The 21,627-nt window shown below is 40.2% G+C and overlaps 1 protein-coding gene across 14 annotated transcripts in view; it reads right to left on the reverse strand.

Moving 5' to 3' along the window:
• Nucleotides 1-21,627, reverse strand: part of LOC136848008 (protein GOLM2-like) — a 147,509-nt gene that overhangs the window by 74,910 nt on the left and 50,972 nt on the right. For 10 of the 14 annotated variants that reach the window (XM_067120033.1, XM_067120025.1, XM_067120030.1 and 7 more), the window contains one exon: nt 6,762-6,899. The exons of the other annotated variants lie outside the window; for them this stretch is intronic. In XM_067120033.1, the coding sequence (XP_066976134.1) occupies nt 6,762-6,899 (138 nt within the window). The remainder of the gene's footprint in view (nt 1-6,761; nt 6,900-21,627) is intronic. 14 annotated transcript variants of the gene reach the window in all.

Here is a 21,627-nt window from a genome sequence, read left to right on the forward strand (position 1 = left end):
CACACTGGGACAAATTTCTTTAACAGGACACAAGGTAATGTAATACTTCAGCAAACGAGTAATACTGATTTGCTACACATTGATAACTTTATAAAGTGACTCGAACAATGTGAATTAATTAGGATTATAAGACCAAGTATACGAGGCTATAGCAAACGAATGAAGAGAAAGGTTATTGTTCAAGAATTAAAACACATGGTTACTTAATTTTAGATTAAATGCATGCAGTTAGTACAGTCTGCCTTGAAGAGGCTGTGTAAATGAAAAAACAGCGTTTATTTTTTGTAAATGACTATACATATTCGCATTGGTAATTGCTTAGCTAATAAAGTTCAACGCAGTTACGGTCGCTCACACAGGATTTTGACAGTTGTATGCGAGAGATTCATGTAGTTTTAATTCGCTAACCTTAAACTGCGCAATGAGGCGCCCACTGCCCACACCGAGCACTAATGTTGTGACTGGGTGAGCAGACAAAAGACGTGGGGTCTAGGACAAACAGAGTTCTTAGAAGGAAGGGAGGGGGAAAGGAATAATAATAACAAAAGGAAATTAATAAGATAGCGAGCGTGATGAAAACGTGGTCGCATATGGAAGGCGGAACATCGCTCTCTTGGAGCTACTAAAGGGGCATTTAAACTGGCTGGCATGAGTCTATGACTCACGATTCATTAAAAGGAAAGATAAATAAATAACTAAAAGGGAGTAAATGATGTTGGCAGTAGAGCTAAGGGAAAAAGAGTGAGGGTTTTATTGTGTTAGGCGGGAATTTATCCTCCTTCGCCTATAAATTACTCCCCGGACTATCACTTCAGTCCCAGGGCGAAAGTGCACCTGGCATGGGATCTTCCAGGAAGATGACACGCACTCCGTGCCAAGGTATGGGCGCATGGGCGCAAGTACTTCTCACTTGTTATTCTCAATGATTTATACATTGTGTGGGGAATGGTATCCCGTGACAATTGCCTCCTTGTGGTGATAATTTAAGGAAAGATTAATAGAGGGTGATAAGAGATAGAAGTTCCTGAGGAACGGAAGAAGATAACGGAGGACCTGACATCCCCTTCTGGATTAGAGGTGCCAAGACCTTCGAAAAATGAAATGGTGGCACGGGGTGCCAGGGGAGCCTGGAGCTCTTTAGAACTACCTGAAATTCTCACGCCCGTGGGTAATTTACCGAACCTTTCTTATGGGACAGTCGCCCCCGGCCGGGGAAGCAGAGGCCCGAGACCGGAGGGAGGTAACGGAGTGCCACTGGCCTGTTGCTGCGACAGCTGACGCAGGAGGTTTCCGTGTTGGTTCACCATGATCCGCTGCAGCTCTTGCAGTTCATCGCCAAGTGAGATGCGCGTAATCCTGACTTGCAATTGGCGGGCCGCGACGGACTGAGGCAGAGAGGAGGCATCAGGGCGGTGGGGTGAGTGGCTCGGCAGGCAACGCATGACCAGCTCAGGCACGGGTTACGCAGGTCGCACCTGCAGGTGAGCTCGCTGTGGTCGAGAGGAATCACTCTTAATGACGCTGGTAGCGTGCCAGTCGGGAAGAGAGGGGTCCTGAGTTGGATCCCGTGAATGGAGATCGGAGTAGTGCTCTGGCTCTGGCACTAGGGCACAGTCAGGCACTATCAGAGGTTTCTTGGGCTTGTCGGTCAGGACGGCGAAGCTTGGCACTGCTCGGGGCATGCAAGTGGCACCAGCAGGAATTTGGCATCTCCGGAAGGGAGATCTTATTGGGGCCCTGGCACTGGCACCGAGGCAGGCCGGCACTGGAATTGGATTGGGAACTCATCGAGGGGCCACTGCACTGCACCAGGTGGCACTGGTGGGACTGCACGCCCTCCTGGGTGCCCAGGGGGCGCCAGTCTTGACTGAGGGAGAAGTGGGAGAGATTACTCACGCCAAGGAATGATTCGGGAATGTGGACCCCCAGATTGTCGTGGATTTCTGTGGGGACTGGAAAGTCCTGTCCCAGGATGACGCCATAGCTTCCAGGGAGATGGCTTAATACTGCAAGATTGCAAATTTTTGATTGGTGAGGTCTTGTACCTCAATTGGACCGTGAGTATCATTTTAAATTGATTTATTCCCTCGATCGTGATTTGAAGCCGCTGCCCATTGATCGAGGCCCATAGGGAACTCTGTCCCTTCGGATGAGGGAGATTTGCGCGCCCGAGTCCTCGAATGCAGTGACTCGGCGCGCGGGGTGGCTACTTCGTGGAGGGGTCACGTATATGGGCCCTTCGGCGGGAGGGCCTAATGACTTGGGATCTGTGACGGCCAAGGCATTTGTGGGAGTATTTGATTTATTATTGCTCGGGCATTTACCATGTGGGAGAATGGCCATAAACCTCGCACGCTGCAAAAAGTCTGGCTGAAGTTCAAGACTGCCCTGTGGAGGGCAGGCTGAGTTATTGGGCGTGTTTTCCTGGAGAGAGAGGCGCCGGTTCTTGTTCGCACTGTTCGAGGAATGCTCCGCTTTCAATAATGGCAAGTTAGGGGCTTGCCTGAGTTCCCATTCTGTGGGAATTTGATCCTGAGGAGGGATCGGGGGATTTATCTTCCGCCCCATGAATCCTTCTTGAGGGTGGTGGGTTTCCCACGTCTGCTATTCGGCAACACTCGGCGAGTGTTGCTGGGGCTTTTTCCACTATATGAGTGGTGAGGGCAGGAGGGGCGTAGCGCAGGAAATGCTTGAATTTAAACCGCCGAAAGTACCTCAGCGCGCTTATGGCTCCCTTCGGCATCGCCGCCATTTTCTTAATGCTCGTCTGAATGGTACGCCTAATCGACCAAGTCTGGCCTGCTTCTGGGCTTCTCTTCCAACGCCTCCACCGCCGGGGTAATCTCGTGACGCCAGAACTGCTTGGTGTACGGCTTCCCAGTTTCCCCTATCTTCTGCTGAAAGGGCATGATAGGCAACGAGGGCCTTTCCGCCCAGGAATTTAGTGAGAACTAGGGAGAGTTCCGCGGGGGAGAGGTCGCAGCACTCCAGGACTCGTTCGGCCCTTTCAAGCCATACTTCGGGTTCGGACTCTGTATATTTTGGCATGAACGAGTGAGCTTGCTGAGGCACTCATTCCCGCCCCGCAGGAGGGGGTGGCGGCTGTCGCTCTAACGCCTGGAGCTCATGGGCGGGCCCTCTCTCTCCTGCCATTCTCTCTCCTCTTCACGCTCCTTCTCTTTCTCCGCCTGTTCTTTCTCCCCTTCAAGCTCTTGGGCAATTTCTTTCTCTCTCCCTAATGCCTCTTCTCTCTCCGCCTTGGCATCGCCCACTGCCTGAACCATTCTTCAGATCTTGCCCCGTTAGTCCCATGTCCTTTCCATGCAGCGACATGTAAATTTGGAAGTCCTTGTTTTGTTGGGCTCTGGGTATAGCCATCTTGAAATAATGGTTATATGGGTATGTCTGAAAAGACCTAGGTTGGTCTGGAAAAGACTCAATTGCGGAATCTGAAACACTCCAATCGCTCAGACCGCAGAGAATGGATCATCTGAATAAGACAGTGGATCAATAAGTCTGAGGAGACTTTGTTAAAATTAATAGGTCTCGAAAGACGTGGTTGTTCTTGGCTAACAAATGCACAAGTGTCTCGAAGACGCATTTTCGATTTTGGCTATGCTTTTGGACTTGGCCGGTTGTGAAGGGTGAAATTAAGGAGTTGCTCTAACTTAACTAGAGGATCAGTCCCGTGAAGGGCTTAGATGTGTGTGAAATACACTAATATAATGTCTCAAAAGGACTTGATTTTGCTTCAAGAAGAATTAGGAATTCTCACTTCTAACGTAGAATTTTTTGGGAGTCTCTTAGGACTTGGAAATGGTTGAGAATTCTACACGCATGACTTAGAATTTTAGTTGGAGTCTCTTAGGACTTAGAATGCATCCAATCCCATTGACTTAGAAATTACTAACAGGAAAAACCCAAAGAAAAAAATGTTTGCTGGGAAATGAATGGGGAAAGAAAAAAATTGGCACACGGGCATGGGCGGGGTCAGTGCAGGATGTCTGACCATCACTGGAGTTATTTTCAAATTTGTGTGAAATGAACCTCGCCTATTTATAGATTGTCTGGGACTGGGAATTTCCCCGGGATGAGAAGATAACAGCATAAACGACTTAGTAATTTTCCCTATAGGCGGAGTTTAAATTTCGCTTCCTAACACCTAACTCGGAATTTAACTACACTGAGAGAATTTCAGCACGCAAGCTGACTTCTGCCTTGTCCCACGGGAATTTATTCACGCTAAATAACACCCGCTAATCCGGAATGAAGTAAATTTATCACAGATCGCACTCTTTCGCGACTATTCTACAAAGAATATGGCAAGGATTTTAACACAGGAATTTCTCGTGACTATTCCTCAAGCAAAAGATATGGCAAAGATTTTAACATTGCGAATTTCGTGACTATTCCTACAAAGGATGGTTAGACTGGTTATTTTCCCAACTACCTATCCTGGAAAGGCATGCACCAATGAACCTAATACGGCAGTTCTTTCTCTCAGTGAATACATGTCCCTTTTCTAATTCCTAGAACAGTCACGACAAAAAGGTTTTGCTAAGATAAACACACCACTTACGTGGAATTTCCGGATCTGTGTGCTGGTTTTACAATAAAGGTTCAGACTGTTCGCACTCCAGCTTAGCTTTGCTAATAGCTGATCTGGCAAGTTGCAAATGCAATAAAGCAACACAAGGGAACTGCAACTGCAAAACGAGATATATGGCCAGGTCGCCATTTTTTACGTTTTTCCTGGTGATTTAGTTTGAAATATTCTCTGTGAGACAGGTAGCAACAATTTAAGGTAATTTAGCCTTGTGATTCTGACTTCGGGGGTCCAGGAAAACATAAAAAAGTGGAAAACAAAGGGGGAATTTCATATGAGCATAAGGCTTTTCCACTAAAGGGAGATATTATGTAAAGACGTGGGCAAACTTGAAGGAGTGTATTTACATAAATGACATTAGTACGGGAAAGAGGAATGCAAGTAGATTACTGATCCTGGAGGGATGCCTGGCTGATGAATGAAACTGGGGGATTCCCGACACAGTCCAAGAAGCTCATGATATAGGGTCCCTCTGAAATGAGAGATATGCACATTATACAGCAATGAAAATACGAATAATGAATTGCCACCGAGGGTGCCAAGGGGCTGGCGAATTAATGATAGCTAGCACCGCCAACACTGAGAAGCACGGACATTTGACAAGAGATTCGGTGATTACTGGCTCTCAAATTAAGTAAATGTTACGACAAAAGCGTGACTGAATGGAGGTGTTCCAGAGCACTTCACCGCAAGGCAGATTTGGTTCCAGCGCAGAAAGCGTCCGCGGATGACTCCATGATTTCCGGAGGGCCAGTTCTTCACGGTTAGGTGCAGGGGCTTCACGTAGTGCGCAATGCGGAATTTCACGGCGCTGCGCGTGGCATGTGGGCATCAGGCAGGTCAACGGGGAGCGTAACACGACTGCGGGTCGAAGGGCACGAGGAGAGCATACTTGAAAAGGGCCACGTATTAGCTAAGGGCACTGCCAGGGCATGTGGCTGGTCCTTACTCCATCCAATCCAGCGCATGTGAGAGTTTAACCGGTTTGGTTTCTGCTTATCTCTCCTTATGTGCAGGGGGCACGCTCCACACAGGGGAGTTGAGTCATGTTCAGCTGGATGCCCACAGGGGGTTTTTTGCCTGTAAGAAGACGCACTCAGACAGATTTACTTTACCTCGAAAGGAATTACCTACTTAAAGGGAGTATTTCTAACTGCTTTAATTTCTGTATTCTGACCGTAAGGAATATTTAAATATCGATCGTCGGTTGCAAATGAAAACAACAAAAAAGGAAAAGGGGGGAAGCAATTTGCTAGTGAGTTCTTGCTAAATTATAATATATATTATATATATATACACATATAATGCAGAAAACCAAAAATGACTAGAGGGAAAGAATCCACTGCTCTATTCCCAGCATTTATAATGAAAAAAACTATAAATAAACTGAAAGCTATGTTATGGGATTTTCAGTGCTTGTAAATGTGGTGCAGGAGAAGACATGTATGACAGCTGATTTTTCCCTGGAGACAAAGATGGATGTTCTGGCACAGCCATGGAGGTAGATGAAGTATGTGTTGTAAAACTCCATGACTGGGCCATATGGAAAGCAGTAACTTCTTGAGGTATACAGGAAGGAAGAGAAATGAGATGAGTAGATAAGGAGAAAGCTGGAAAAAATAGTAAAGAAGAAAGTGATATACAGTACAAAGATGTCAAGTAGTAAAAATGAACAAAAGTTCAATACAGTAAAACCTTAAAAGAATGGAGAGATACCAAGAGTTGATGAGGAAAACAATTATATTTACTGTAAGCTGAACAACACAGGCATCGCCTTCTTAAAAATGGGTTTTTGGTAATTCTTAGAGTTTACACGATTTATAAAAAAGTTCTTACCGTCACTTACCAGAAAATTTAAAGGCAATGGCTTTATGACTATTTACCATGTACAGTACAAAACAAATGACTGACAATTACAGAAATCCCACAACCATGATTTTTGTTGAAAAGAAAAATTTGGCACTAATGCATGCATTCAAACAGCAACCTAAAACAGGTATTCAATTTACCAATGCAAGCGTAACATATACTTTATGCACAGTCACAGCTACTTCCAAGGTACAGCCCAGTAAAAATCCCAGCTTCCAGAATAACATTAAATTCACACAAATACAAAAACAAAACAAAACAAGAATGAACCCAAAGTAAAGTGTACCTTTTCCAGTTCAGCTGCATTTTCTAAAGCTGAGGTCTTCAGACTCTCTTGGCATTTAGTCAATTCTGTATTTGCTTCTGACAATTTCAAGGTCAAATCTTTTACACTAATATCTAGTGTGTCACTTCTTGCCTTTTCCTGTAATATGTACCATACATTCCATATGAACGTTTCATCCCATCAATAAATACCAAATGGTAACACACTTTCATTTTATAGTGGGTGTTGCAACTGATGTATGATTCTGTACTTAAAAATGTGTATTAAATTTAGATGGAACAAAATTGAAAGAAAAATCAAGTACAATAATTAAAAACATGTAGTGTTAAGTAAATATTCATTTTCCAATATTATATGGATGCAATGTAAATATATTTAGGTACAGAACAATACAAATGATACAAATATTTTCTTGATAAAAAATTATTTTTCAAAAATATCAATACAAATCAAATACATGTAATTTATTCATTAAAATTTACTGAATATCTGAATTTTAATCAATCAAACAATCAAATCAAAAGGAAAAATGTAATGGTTTAAACAAACTGAAATACTTAAGAGTATTTATACCTAAGAAGTGCAGCATCTTTGACACATTTTAAAATGCTACTTCAAGAAACACACTTTATTGCTATAGTATAAGAAAGAAGGCAAACTATCTCACACCTGACAATCTGAAGCCATTCAAGGTCATTCTTGTTCTAGACAAGTCAGTGAAATAATGGGTGTTTAGAATGCCTTTAAGGATTATGGAGAATGTTCATTTTATCAAAGCAAACAGGGTTACACACTGCGCAATACCCATGGGGACTCCTTCTTGAGACTTTATTCCACATACAACTTTACTAATTCTCACCTAATGAAACTGTGACAAATAAATACAGTTTTCCCTTTAGTCTCAAATCTGCTGCAATTTTAAGGATTGTCTGCCAAGGTAAAAAAAAACAAAAATATGGATCAAGGATGCAGTTTGGATGTGAAGCTTCATAAACAAGAACTATAGGCAAACTACAAAATGACAAGACACCTTCTTTTTCTATGACAAAACCATATAACCTCACAATCAGAATCTTTTTCAACTTGCATAGATATGATGCTAGAAATCCTGGACAGTAACATGCTACTAACAGTTTGTCTTCTCATAGCTTTATCATACTAAAATGATTGCAAGGTTCCAAACCATGGCAAACTACAATCACATTACAGTATTTTTGACTGATAATGCTTTTACAGTAATGAAATTCTTTGCATTTACGGAAATATGTTTTACCATTACAAGAAAATTCGTCAGGGGCTGGGGATGTATTCTGTTAAATGAAAAATCAAGAGGCTCATGTTGTTCCCTGAAGTGATAATGGTACTATGGAAAAGTATCTGGTTTATGTAAAATGTTCAGCTAATGCATTACTGGCCTCTACACTGTACTGAAAGCATTAATTGCTTACCCCATTGCAAAATCGAATTATCATAAGGTGAACTATCATAACTTGAGCACTACCTGAGTATTTTAATAGTTTTATCACAAAAAGTTCATTTAGTCATGAAAATGAGATGAAAATACAGTAATTAGTGAATATTTCTCAGTGACAAATACCACGAATGGGTGGATTTTCAGCTAATATTGCATATGTGTTCCATAGAGAAATCCACGTATAGGTGAGTCCATGAATGTGAGACCCATTTGAATACGGGGGTTTACTGTGTGTGTGTGTACATATATATATATATATATATATATATATATATATATATATATATATATATATATATAATATATATATTTTATATATATATAATCTATATATATCTATATCTATATATATATATATGTATACATATATAATGTATATATATTATAGAGTAAACCCCGTATTCGTGGACTCATGTACTCACAGATTTCTCTTGGAACGTATCTAAGATTGTTCACTGAAAATACGCCCATTTGCGGTATTTTTCACTGAGAAATATTCCCTAAATACTGTACTTTCATCTCATTTTCATGACTAAATGCACTTTTTGTGATAAAAGTCTTAAAATACTCAGGTCATGCTCGAGTTACGATAATTCGATTTTGCAATGGGGTAAGCAATTAATACCGATATGAAATATTATTTATAAAATATTTGTAAATTTCGTGTGGGCGCAGGCAGCAGTGTAATCAGGCAGTGAGAGAGAATAAATTACAATGGACAACTTTTCCTTCATCTCTTTATCCATCTTCTAGTTAAGTAAAAGAGAATGATAAAGTATTGTTAGTAATGTTATACTCTTGCGTAAATCTTACAGCCATAGACAACCACGACAAGATACTGCTGTTTTCCTTATAACCGAATCGGATAACAGCAATACATTTTACCTGGTATTTCAACCATCCCGTACAGTAACAAACAATTACCGTAAAAGATCGTTATGGCACAAATGACGTTAAGTAGAACTGTAAATTATTACTGATATATATATATATATATATATATATATATATATATATATATATATATATATATATATATATCTTCTTCTTTGTTTAACGTGTTTAGTCTTTTTTCCCATTTTCATGTGGGGTAAGCCACGATGCCTTCTTTGAGACTTTGATTTAGCGTTAGAGGGTAGGCCATAGCCTCGATCGCTGCCCTGCCTGACATTGCTTAGACCCCAGTAGCACATGTGTATATGTATCTTGACAAATCCCCAGCTCCCTTTCTTCCAGCAGGGATGAGACATGAGCGGTTTAGGCCGACAGTTCGAGACGTGTAAGGCGTCTGTTATGTTTTTAAAGGTGTTGGGTGGCTTTGTTTGTGTGTGTATTAGTCTGTAACACCCATTTGCTTTCAGCAAACCCATCCGTTGATTACATACATAATCCCGGGTGTCTACGGATAGCAAAGTGTCCACCCTGGCTGACGGCTTCTTGTTTAAACCATGACACAGACTTCTTATGAAGTCGGCTCTACCAACCAGAAAAAACATCGAGGTTCCCCATATATATATATATATATATATATATATATATATATATATATATATATATATATATATATATATATAGGCAGGAGAAGGCGTAGCAGGAACACATACAGAACCAGTACATACATTTATTAACTCCAGTTTCTTGACCAGTGGTCACATCATCAGGACATCATCTACAGTTATAAATTAAAAAGGGACATTCAGCATAAATAGTTAAAAGTAAATATACACAAAACATAAAAAAACTTAAAATAGAAAATCAGTTGAACTTAAACAATCGCACTTAAATACATTTACACATTAAAGAACCAGTAAAAGAAAACTTAAAATGTAAACTTAAAATGAACTTAATAAAACTGAGCTTAATAAAAAGGAACTTAAAATAAACTTAAAAGGTAGAGCAGAAGGCGCACCTCTCAGGATGAAAGAGGAAAACACTCTAAAGAAAACAGCATAAAAACAGGAGGAGGAGCGGACAAATGTAAACAAACAATCGCATCATGCTATGGATAGAGGAACAACCGATGATTGGCAATTTAGCGCCCGGTACAATTCTTTTGATGTTGAGACTCTCCAACAAAGCAGTTCTCCAGGTTCCTTAGCTTGGCCAATTATTCTAAAGTTATTTGTATTTTATTGGCGTCTTGCAACCTCTAGCGTGGGATCTTATATTCGAAAGTTCGGGATTAGACAATCTGCAACCATTGATGATAACTCACGCCCCATGTGAGAATCGGCCCTGACCTTGAGGAGCGCCGAGTCGGAACCAACGTAATTCGGAACTACATCCGGGCACTTATGCTCATATCGGCGCCCGGCGTCATCAAGGGACAGAGCCGATCCTTGAAGGCTGGAAACAAAAAACGATTCTCACATGGGCGTGAGTTATCATACGGTTGCAGATTGTCTAATCCCGAACTTTGAATATAGATCACGCTAGAGGTTGCAAGACGCCAATAAAATACAAACAACTTTAGAATAATTGGCCAAGCTAAGGAACCTGGAGAACTGCTTCTCTTGGAGAGTCTCAACATCAAAAGAATTGTACCGGCGCTAAAATTGCCAAATCATCGGCTGTTCCCTATTCACAGCATGATGCGATTGTTTGTTTACATTTGTCCGCCTCCTCCTCCTGTTTTTATGCTGTTTTCTTTTTAGTGTGTTTCCTTTTCAGCCTGAGAGGTGCACCTTCTGCTCTACCTTTTTAAGTTTATTTTTAAGTTCCTTTTTATTAAGCTCAGTTTTTATTAAGTTCATTTTAAGTTTACATTTTAAGTTTTCTTTACTGTTTTAATGTAAATGTATTTAAGTGCGTTGTTTAAGTTCAACTGATTTTTCTATTTTAAGTTTTTTATGTTTTGTGTATATTTACTTTTAACTATTTATGCTGAATAACCCTTTAATTTATAACTGTAGATGATGTCCTGATGATGTGACCACGGGTCAAGAAACGCCGTGAATAAATAAATGTATTCTGTTCTGTATGTGTTCCTAGCCCCTTCTCCTGCCTACTATAGTGTCCTCCATGTGTGGGATTATATATATATATATATATATATATATATATATATATATATATATATATATATATATATATATATATATATATATATATATATATATATATATATATTTATATATACATATATATATATATATATATTATATATATATATATATATATATAATATATATATAATATATATATATATATATATATATATATATATATATATATATATATATATATATATATATATATATATACAAATCATGACTATTAAAAACAGACCCTGACACGGAGCTATTCTGGCGACTCCAGTGGGCGTTACCTCGAGTAGTAATGCGTCCACTGGAGCCGCGAACAAACGTTCAAATTCTCGTGTCCCAATAGTACCAATTCATTTATCATATATAAATTCCCCCTTGGTGATAATTCTCCTTGGAATATTCCGGTAGCGTGAATTTGATATTAAGCGACATTTGTAGCTTCATGATTGTATATAAATCACGGTGTGATAAAAATTTCATATATATATACATACATACATACATACATACATATATATATATATATATATATATATATATATATATATATATATATATATATATATATATATATATATATATATATATATATATATATATATATATATATAGAAATCATCAACACACAATCACGTGTGGAACAGAAAATAAATTTCTGACTCACGTGATCGAACCCAGGCCTCTCAGGTGGAAAGCAAGGGCGTTACCCACTGGGCCACACAAGTCTAAAGAAGTTGGAACCTGAGCAACTGCACCAAGAATTACCTGGGCAAGCTAACTGCTTGCATACCAGTTTTTCCCAACTTCCCGACTCAGCAATGACCCAATAGACAACATTTCATTCGAATTATCCTTCTGAGTGAATAAGATAGAAATCATCAACACACAATCACGTGTGGAACAGAAATAAATTTCTGACTCACGTCGGGATCGAACCCAGGTCTCTCAGGTGGAAAGCAAGGGCGTTACCACTGGGCCACACAAGTCTAAAGTTGGAACCTGAGAGCAACTGCACCCAGGAATTACCTGGGCAAGCTAACTGCTTGCATACCAGCAGTTTTCCCCAACTTCCCGACTCAGCAATGACCCAATAGACAACATTTCATTCGAATTATCCCTTCTGAGTGAATAAGATAGAAATCATCAACACACAATCACGTGTGGAACAGAAATAAATTTCTGACTCACGTCGGGGATCGAACCCAGGTCTCTCAGGTGGAAAGCAGGGCGTTACCCACTGGGTCACTGCTGAGTCGGGAAGTTGGGGAAAACTGGCTGGTATGCAAGCAGTTGGCTTGCCCAGGTAATTCCTTGGGTGCAGTTGCTCTCAGGTTCCAACTTCTTTTAGACTTGTGTGGCCCAGTGGTAACGCCCTGCTCCACCTGAGAGACCTGGGTTCATCCCGAAATGTGAGTCAGAAATTTATATATATATATATATATGTACGAGGGTAAGTCAAAAAGTTCAGGAAAAATTCAATATACTCTCTATTTAAGGAAATTCAAACATCATTTTTCTACATATCTACCATCTAACTCTATACACTTTTCAGGCGCTGTTTCCACCTCTGCAACCCTTCTTTGTAGAAATTTGGGGCCTTTCTATTAAACCATGTTGAAACTGCATGTTTAGCAGCATCAAAGATTCAAACCGGACTCCTCTTAAGTGTTCCTTGAGTTTTGGGAACAGGAAAAATCTGAAGGAGCAAGATCAGGACTATAAGGAGGATGTGGAAGAGTTTCCCACCTAAATTTCCAGTAGGACTTCTCTTGCAACCCTTGATGAATGTGCTGGAGCGTTATCATGATGGAACAAAATTCTGCGGTGCAACTTTCCTCGACGTTTTTTTAGCCAATGCAGTCTTCAGTTTTTGCAAAACACCTTTGTAGTAGTTCCCGGTGATTGTTTTTGTCCTTCAAAAATCAATCAAAATCACTTCTTTGGAGTCCCAAAACACTGTTGCCATAACCTTCTGGGCAGATCTCGCCACTCTGAACTTCACTGGTGCAGCTGAACCTCTTGGTAACCATTGCTTTGATTGAATTTTTACTTTCTGGGTCATATTGATGGATCAAGTTTCATCTCCAATAACAATCCGGTCAAAAAACTCTGATTCATTTGATTCAATCTTAATTAAAACTGCAAGAGAAAAGTTCAGCTCTTTGATGCAGTTGGTCTTCATAACGCTTTTGGGACCCAACGTGCTGAAAGTTTACTCAAACCAAGATTTTCATTTAAAATTGAAAATGCGGAACCATGGGAGATCCCAGTTTCATTAGTTATCATATCGATAGTAATCCGACGATCTTGCAGTCGATGGTCTTCCCTCTCTTGGGTTGTCTTTGAGGTCCTCCCAACCATCCTTAAATCGCTTTATCAATCATAAACAACTGATTTAGATGGAGAAGAATCTCCATAAACTTGTTGCAAAGCTTCAATAATTTTTTCCTGGTTTCCAATCAAGCTTGGTCAGGAACTTGATGTTAGCTCTCATCTCAAAATTTTTATTTTCCATGGGTTCAAGAAGTTACTTTTCTGAAGCAGATGTTAACACCACGGTAGCAAGGGATGACTGAGGTAACAAGTCTATATGATCACTACATCACAGATAATTGTTTACCAAGTATTTGGGTTGTTTCATTCTGTAATAAATACATCATTCAACAATTTTTCCTGGAACTTTTGACTTACCCTCGTATATGTATATATATAAAATATATAAAATTCTCTGTAAGTCTTGTGACAACTTTTACATTGGCCAAATGGGTAAAGCACTGGAAAAGAGGATAGAGCAGCATAAAAAATGTGTGAGATATGCACAAGGGAACAGTGGTATTTTTGTACATTTAGTGAGAACAATCATGCTATCAACTGGGAAAGGGCAAAAGGGATTGCACATTCTAATAATGCACTGAAAAGGAATATCATTGAATCTAGCTTTATAAAAGAAAGTTACAGCCATAATATGAATATCAGTCAAGAGATGCATAAACTTGATCCTTTAATATCAAAAGAAATTTGCAAATTGTTTAAATTTTAAGGTAGGCAGTAAAGACGATTATATTTGTAAACACAGTATGGGGGCAGCTGTGCTAATGAGTTTTCCACCCCCCCCCTACCTGACACCTGTCAGGTGTGGATCTGTAGTCTCCTATGGTCGGTACATTTATCAGTATTGTCCCCTGAGAGTATATTGTGAATTTTAGCCATATGAGTTTTGAAGGCCACTCCTACCTTGACACCAGCCTGTGGGTGGATCTGTGGTCTCAAACGGTTGTGTATGTTCGTTAGTACTGTTTCTGTAGTATATATATTTGTGACTTCTAATACTCTGTATCAGTCCTTTGTCAATGACTTGAAATAAAGTGAAGCTGGTCTCTTATTTTTCATATATGTAGTAATTTGTGATATATATATATATACAGTATATATATATAATATATATATATATATTATATATATATATATATATATATATATATTATAATTATATATATATATATATATATATATATATATATATATATATATATATATATATATATATATATATATACACAGGCAGTCCCAGCGTACTGGTGGCATCGGTTAACTTGGCGTTTCAGTGCTCTTGGCTAGCAATGTTGTTAACCAGACTTTTGGCACCGATCTCCATTTAACCCTTTCCTGTCCAATTGACGTAATATTACGGATAATCACCCTAACCCCCTCTTGTCTGACTGACGTAATTTTACTATAATTTACCGAAATTTTTCGATCGCGTGGTAGGGGTAAATTTTTTTTATTTTAGGACAAGTACCGATTTCCAAAGGTAGATCATACCTTGGACCGTGTAACTTGGGTATCAATCAGCCAGCTAAGTAGTTCATGTAATGCGCATGCTCAAATCCCAGGCGTAGTAAAATTCTCACAATGAAATCAGCTGATTCCACCCACGCCTCTCTCTCTCGGTGACCACACGTGCGAGCTGCTGTCAACACGGGCTTTTGTTTATCGTGCCGTGGCGCCAACACTTTTCGAGATGCATTCGAAGATTTTACGGAAAAGTGGCGCAAAACGCGTTAGTGCATCTCATAAAAAAAGAAGATTAGATTTTTAGTAGGCAGGGCTCTGAATCTCAGAAGATGCCAAGATAAGGAGTATGCTAATGGATTATGACTTTTCTTGGAGGCTCAAAGGATTAACCTCACACCAAGCAAACAAGCCATGGAACTGCTTCGTCTCGAGTTTGAGGAAGAAGATTCGGTCCTGAAGTGATTGATGCTGATGATGAAATGATTGAGTGGAGTGATGTTGATGAGGTAATGGCTACAGGAGTTGTAGCATTAGAAAATGTGTTACAGGTATAAAAAGAGTTCAGAGAGGCCGCAATTAGTGTTGGTGAAGTACCGGGAACAAGTGGCGTAAGCATCAGGGAGAGAGGTAAGAGAGAGAGAGAGAGAAAAAGTTCGTAAGTTGGAGAGAGATGCTGCTGGTATTTCTGCTGTTGGGGTTTTGTTGGTGAAGCTGGTGTTATTAGGGTTCTGTTGGTGCTTCTGTTGGTATGCTTGTTCAAGTGGTGCAACAGGTGGTGTAAGTATAGCGAGTAAAGGTAAGGGTAAGGGTAAGAAGAAGGGCATATATGCCAAGAAAAGACGACAGGTAAGTTTGTGAGAGGGCCTGCTGGTGTTGATGTTTTGGGGGAGATGCTGGAGGTGTTGGAGATGCTGTAAGTAGTGTTGGAGGAGGAGATGGTGATGCTGGAGGTGTTGGGGATGCTGGGAGCAGTGTTGGAGATGCTGTAAGTAGTGTTGGAGGAGGAGATGGTGATGCTGGAGGTGTTGGGGATGCTGGGAGCAGTGTTGGAGATGCTGTAAGTAGTGTTGGAGGAGGAGATGGTGATGCTGGAGGTGTTGGGGATGCTGGGAGCAGTGTTGGAGATGCTGTAAGTAGTGTTGGAGGAGGAGATGGTGATGCTGGAGGTGTTGGGGATGCTGGGAGCAGTGTTGGAGATGCTGTAAGTAGTGTTGGAGGAGGAGATGGTGATGCTGGAGGTGTTGGGGATGCTGGGAGCAGTGTTGGAGGTGCTGTAAGTAGTGTTGGAGGAGGAGATGGTGATGCTGGAGGTGTTGGGGATGCTGGGAGCAGTGTTGGAGGAGATGGTGATGCTGGGTATGGTGATGCTGGTGGTGTTGGAGATGCTGTGAGTAGTGTTGGGGAGGAGATGGTGATGCTTGGAGTGTTGGTGATGATGGTGTTGTAGTGATAAATCTTGAGGGTGCTGCTGTGTCTGTTGCTGATCCTGGGAGGCCTTCACTTGATTTTGAGGCATTCCTTGAAGGCGGTGATGCAGGGAGTGGGAGGGTGTTAGTGATGATGAGGAAGCTTTGAGGGATTTTATGGTGTCCCTAGTGATGCTGGGATTGATGAGGCCTTGGGTTCTGGTGATGCCTCAGGGGTTCAAATAGGCCGTGGGCGTGCTAGGAGGAGTAGTAGTAGTAGTGAAAGCAGTGGTTCTGATGTCCAGGCAGAGGGTGCTGGTGATGGTGTATATGTAGGTGGTCCCATGTCGTGCCCGAGGTGAACGTTCCCGAAGAAGGAGGAGGTCTGGAACTTCGAGGATGAGCGGCCGTGACAGGCAACCAACCCATGATGTAGATGAGTGGACCCAGGATCCTCACGCCTCCAGTGATTCTGCCTTTCACAGGTATGCCAGGGTTGAATGTCCCTACCCCTACGACACTTCTCGGATTTCTCCAGCTCTTTATTACTAGAGAGCTGTTGGCATACTTGGCTGCAGAAACTAATGCGTATGCACATTACATGCGTAAGGAGATGTGTCGTGGGGACAAGGGATCCTGGGTGCCTGTAACTGCAAGAGATGGCTATGTTCCTGGGCCTCATCATTATCATGGGGATTTTCCGGCACCAGAGAGGCGAATGTGCTGGCAGACAGGCAAAATTTTTCAATGCCAGGTTTTGCTAGGATAATGTCCAGGAACCGGTTTGATGCCATCAACCGGTACTTTCATACAGCTAACAGAAAGGCCATCCCTCGAGATAATAACGACCGATTATTCCTTGTCAGACCTGTCATCAATTACCTGAAGGCACGATTTAGGGCCACCTACACCCCAGAACAAATGTCCCATTGGATGAGGGCTTGATGCCATACAAGGGTAGGCTGTCTATCAAGACCTACAACCCTCAGAAACCTTCCAAGTATGGTATCAAACTCTATATGTTGTGTGAAGCCAAGAGCGGATACGTTGTTGACTTCCTGACATATGGAGGAAGTACCTCAACCTTGAAGGACATTGTGTTCACACTAATGGGCCCTCTCTTGGACAAAGGTTACCATGTTTTCATGGATAACTACTACAACTCTATTGAATTGGCTGAGGAGTTGTATTCTCATGGTGTTCTCTGTTCAGGGACACTTCGTCTTGTAAGGAAGGGAGCACCTAACTTTCTAAAGTCTTTGACTCGTCAACGGGTGCCTCGGAATTCAATGCACTTCCGTAGGAGGGGGAACGTCTTCGTAATCTGTTGGCAGGACATTCGACTAGTGACAATGATCACTACAGCCTGCAATGCAGAAACAGAAGAGTTTGTGCACAGGAGGCGAGTAAGACGGGCTACTGGTACAAGTCTTGAAACAGTGACAATGAACAGACCTTTGATTATTGGCACCTACTGTCAGTATATGGGTGGGGTAGACCTGTTTGACCAGCTGATGAAATATTACTCAATGGCCAGGAAGGGAATGAAGTGGACCCGCAAGTTTACTTTCTATTTATTGCAGATGGCAGTACTGAATGCTTACGCTATGTTTGCCAAATACCACCCACAAAGTAAGAAAATCAAACTTCTTGACTTTATGTATGAATGTGCTGAAGCACTTACAAACTTCAACATGAAGACTGGCCCTTGAGTGATATTTCTTTTTTGCTCGTTTACCTGACCTACCTGTAGCTGACAGATTAGATGTCCTGCCTGTTCCTGTTCCTGCTGCTGCTGCATCTGCTGGCGAAGATTCTGAGCCTGATGATCCCGATTCTATGGATTCTGCTGTTGACATTCCTGAGGCTGCTGTTGAATCTCCTGTTCCTCTTCCTTCTCCTCTTCCTTCTCCTCTTCCTTCTCCTCCTCTTCCTCGTACTTCTTCTGTGCCCCCTTCTCTTGCAAACGTTGGTCCCTCTGATTCTGGTCCCTCTACTGCTGGTCCCTCTACTGCTGGTCCCTCTGCTGCTGGTCCCTCTGGTGCTGGTCCCTCTGCTGCTGGTCCCTCTGCTGCTGGTCCCTCTGCTGCTGGTCTCTCTGCTGCTGGTCTCTCTGCTGCTAGTATTGAACCGGAACTGTTAGGTGTGCCACGCCGGCGTGCCAACTTCCTGGAGAACTATGAGCGTCTTGCACCAGGGGAACATTGCCTCATTCATATAAGGGAGATTCCCTCCATCAAGGGAAAACAGCTGAGATGCCACGTCTGCTTGCTAGATAGCATACGTAAGGACACATCATGGGTGTGTAAGGCATGTAGAGTTCCTCTGTGTAGGGCACCAAGAAATTGCTTCTACAGATACCACACAGAGAAGCAACTCAAGCCTTCACCAAGACGTGGGTCAGGCCCTGCCAAAAGAGGTGCAGGGAGACCACGGATAATCATCTAACTCCTGCAGCTTCCTCCTCCCTCAGCAACCCTTCAGATGGCAGGCCCTTCACCTGAGGGAGGAGTTGTATATAGGAATTCAAGAGGGGTCACGATATTTGGTGAGTACATTATTCAAATTTCTGGTGATGGGTTTTTATGAATATTTCTAATTTTTTCCCATACAATGTTTCTCTTCTAATATTTTGTAATCATTTTTTTATAATGTGGGGTTTGTATCTTATTTTTTTTTTAAATGTAGGGTTTGAATATTGGTTTGTATGTTATTTTTCTTTTATAAAATGTGGGGTTTGTATGTGGGTTTGTATCTTGCATTTTTTTTTACATTTTTTTATTGTGGGATTTGTATGTGGGATTGCATTATTGGAAGCACACTGTTTCATACCTCTTTTTCTATCAATTTTTCACCAACTGGACTTATTCGTTTTTCATTCTTTTACATGTCGATATTTAGAGAATTTTGTTGGCTTTTCATAAAAAAATAATTCATTCACCTAACTGTTATAGGTTTTGAGCTAGGAACAATAATGTTGGCAATTGTAACATTTTTTCGTTTCGATCCATTTATAACGTCAAAATGAAACTGTTGCCGTTACCAAAGCCATTTTTGTTGACTCTCACTTTATTCTTCAACTTTTCCTCTACATTTTCGTATATTTACAAAGTAATTTCTATGAAAAATAACCGAGATAGGGCTCTTCAAAAAAAACTTTTTTCTAGCGATAATTCTCACCATACGCGGGCAAATCCGTCGCTCTGTTTCTTACCCTCTTTTCTATCAATTTTTTCACCAACTGGACTTATTCGTTTTTCATTGTTTTATATATCAATATTTAGAGAATTTTGTTGGCTTTCTCATAAAAAAAATAGTCCATTCGCCTAACTGTTATAGCTTTTGAGCTATGAACGATAATGTTGACAACGGTAACATTTTTTCGTTTCAATCAATTTATAACGTCAAAATGAAACTGTTATCGTTACCAAAGCCATTTTCTTGACTCTCACATTATTTTTCAACTTTTTCCTCTACATTTTCGTATATTTACAAAGTAATTTCTATGAAAAATAACCGAGATAGGGCTCTTCAAAAAAACTTTTTCTAGCGATAATTCTCACCATACGCCGGGCAAATCGCTCTGTTTCTTGCCCTCTTTTCTATAAATTTTTCACCAACTGGACTTATTCGTTTTTCATTGTTTTATATATCAATATTTAGAAAATTTTGCTGGCTTTCTCATAAAAATAATCCATTCGCCTAACTGGTATAGATTTTGAGCTACGAACGATAATGTTGACAACGGTAACATTTTTTTCGTTCAATCAATTTATAACGTCAAAATGAAACTGTTGTCGTTACCAAAGCCATTTTTCTTGACTCTCACATTATTCTTCAACTTTTCCTCTACATTTTTCGTATATTTACAAAGTAATTTCTATGAAAAATAACCGAGATAGGGCTCTTCAAAAAAACTTTTTTTCTAGCGATAATTCTCACCATACCGGGCAAAATCGCTCTGTTTCTTACCCTCTTTTCTATAAATTTTTCACCAACTGGACTTATTCGTTTTTCATTGTTTTATATATCAATATTTAGAAAATTTTGCTGGCTTTCTCATAAAAAATAATCCATTCGCCTAACTGTTATAGCTTTTGAGCTACGAACGATAATGTTGACAAATGGTAACATTTTTTTTCGTTTCAATCAATTTATAACGTCAAAATGAAACTGTTGTCGTTACCAAAGCCATTTTTCTTGACTCTCACATTATTCTTCAACTTTTCCTCTACATTTCGTATATTTCCAAAGTAATTTCTATGAAAAATAACCGAGATAGGCTCTTCAAAAAAACTTTTTCTAGCGATAATTCACCATCACCATCGAAAATCGCTCTGTTTCTTACCTCTTTTCTATCAATTTTTCACCAACTGGACTTATTCGTTTTCATTGTTTTATATATCAATATTTAGAGAATTTTGTTGGCTTTCTCATAAAAAAATAATCCATTGCCTAACTGGTATAGATTTTGAGCTAGGAACGATAATGTTGACAACGGTAACATTTTTTTGTTTTTCAATCAATTTATAACGTCAAAATGAAACTGTTGCCGTTACCAAAGCCATTTTTGTTGACTTTCACTTTATTCTACAACTTTTCCTCTACATTTTCGTATATTTACAAAGTAATTTCTATGAAAAATAACCGAGAGAGGGCTCTTCAAAAAAACTTTTTCTAGCGATAATTCTCACCATACCGGGGAGAGCGCTCTGTTTCTTGCCCCTTTTTCTATCAATTTTTTCACCAGCTGGACTTATTCGTTTTGCATTCTTTTATATGTCGATATTTAGAGAATTTTCTTGGCTTTCTCATAAAAAATAATTCATTCGCCTGACATTCATAGTTTTGGGGTTACTGAACGAAAATATAAAAATAAGTAAAGATTTTTTTTTTTGAAATAACTCACATTGTTTTGTATTTAGAGAGCTGGGACTCTTATTCTGACTATTCCACCATAAAATATAAACATTTAGAAAAAGGACAGCAAAATGAACGTTGTTGGCATAAAATTTCTATTTTTGCTGAATTTTGAAATAATTATTTTTTCGCTCTCTCGGCGCTCCCAGACACCTCGGGGCTCATGTGCCTCAGTGATGTGATAACTATGCAGATATGAAAGGGTTAACAGCACCGTTAAGTGG

This window comes from Macrobrachium rosenbergii, chromosome 18 (genome assembly GCF_040412425.1).
Source record: "Macrobrachium rosenbergii isolate ZJJX-2024 chromosome 18, ASM4041242v1, whole genome shotgun sequence".
In the NCBI taxonomy this organism is placed as follows: Eukaryota; Metazoa; Arthropoda; class Malacostraca; order Decapoda; family Palaemonidae; genus Macrobrachium; species Macrobrachium rosenbergii.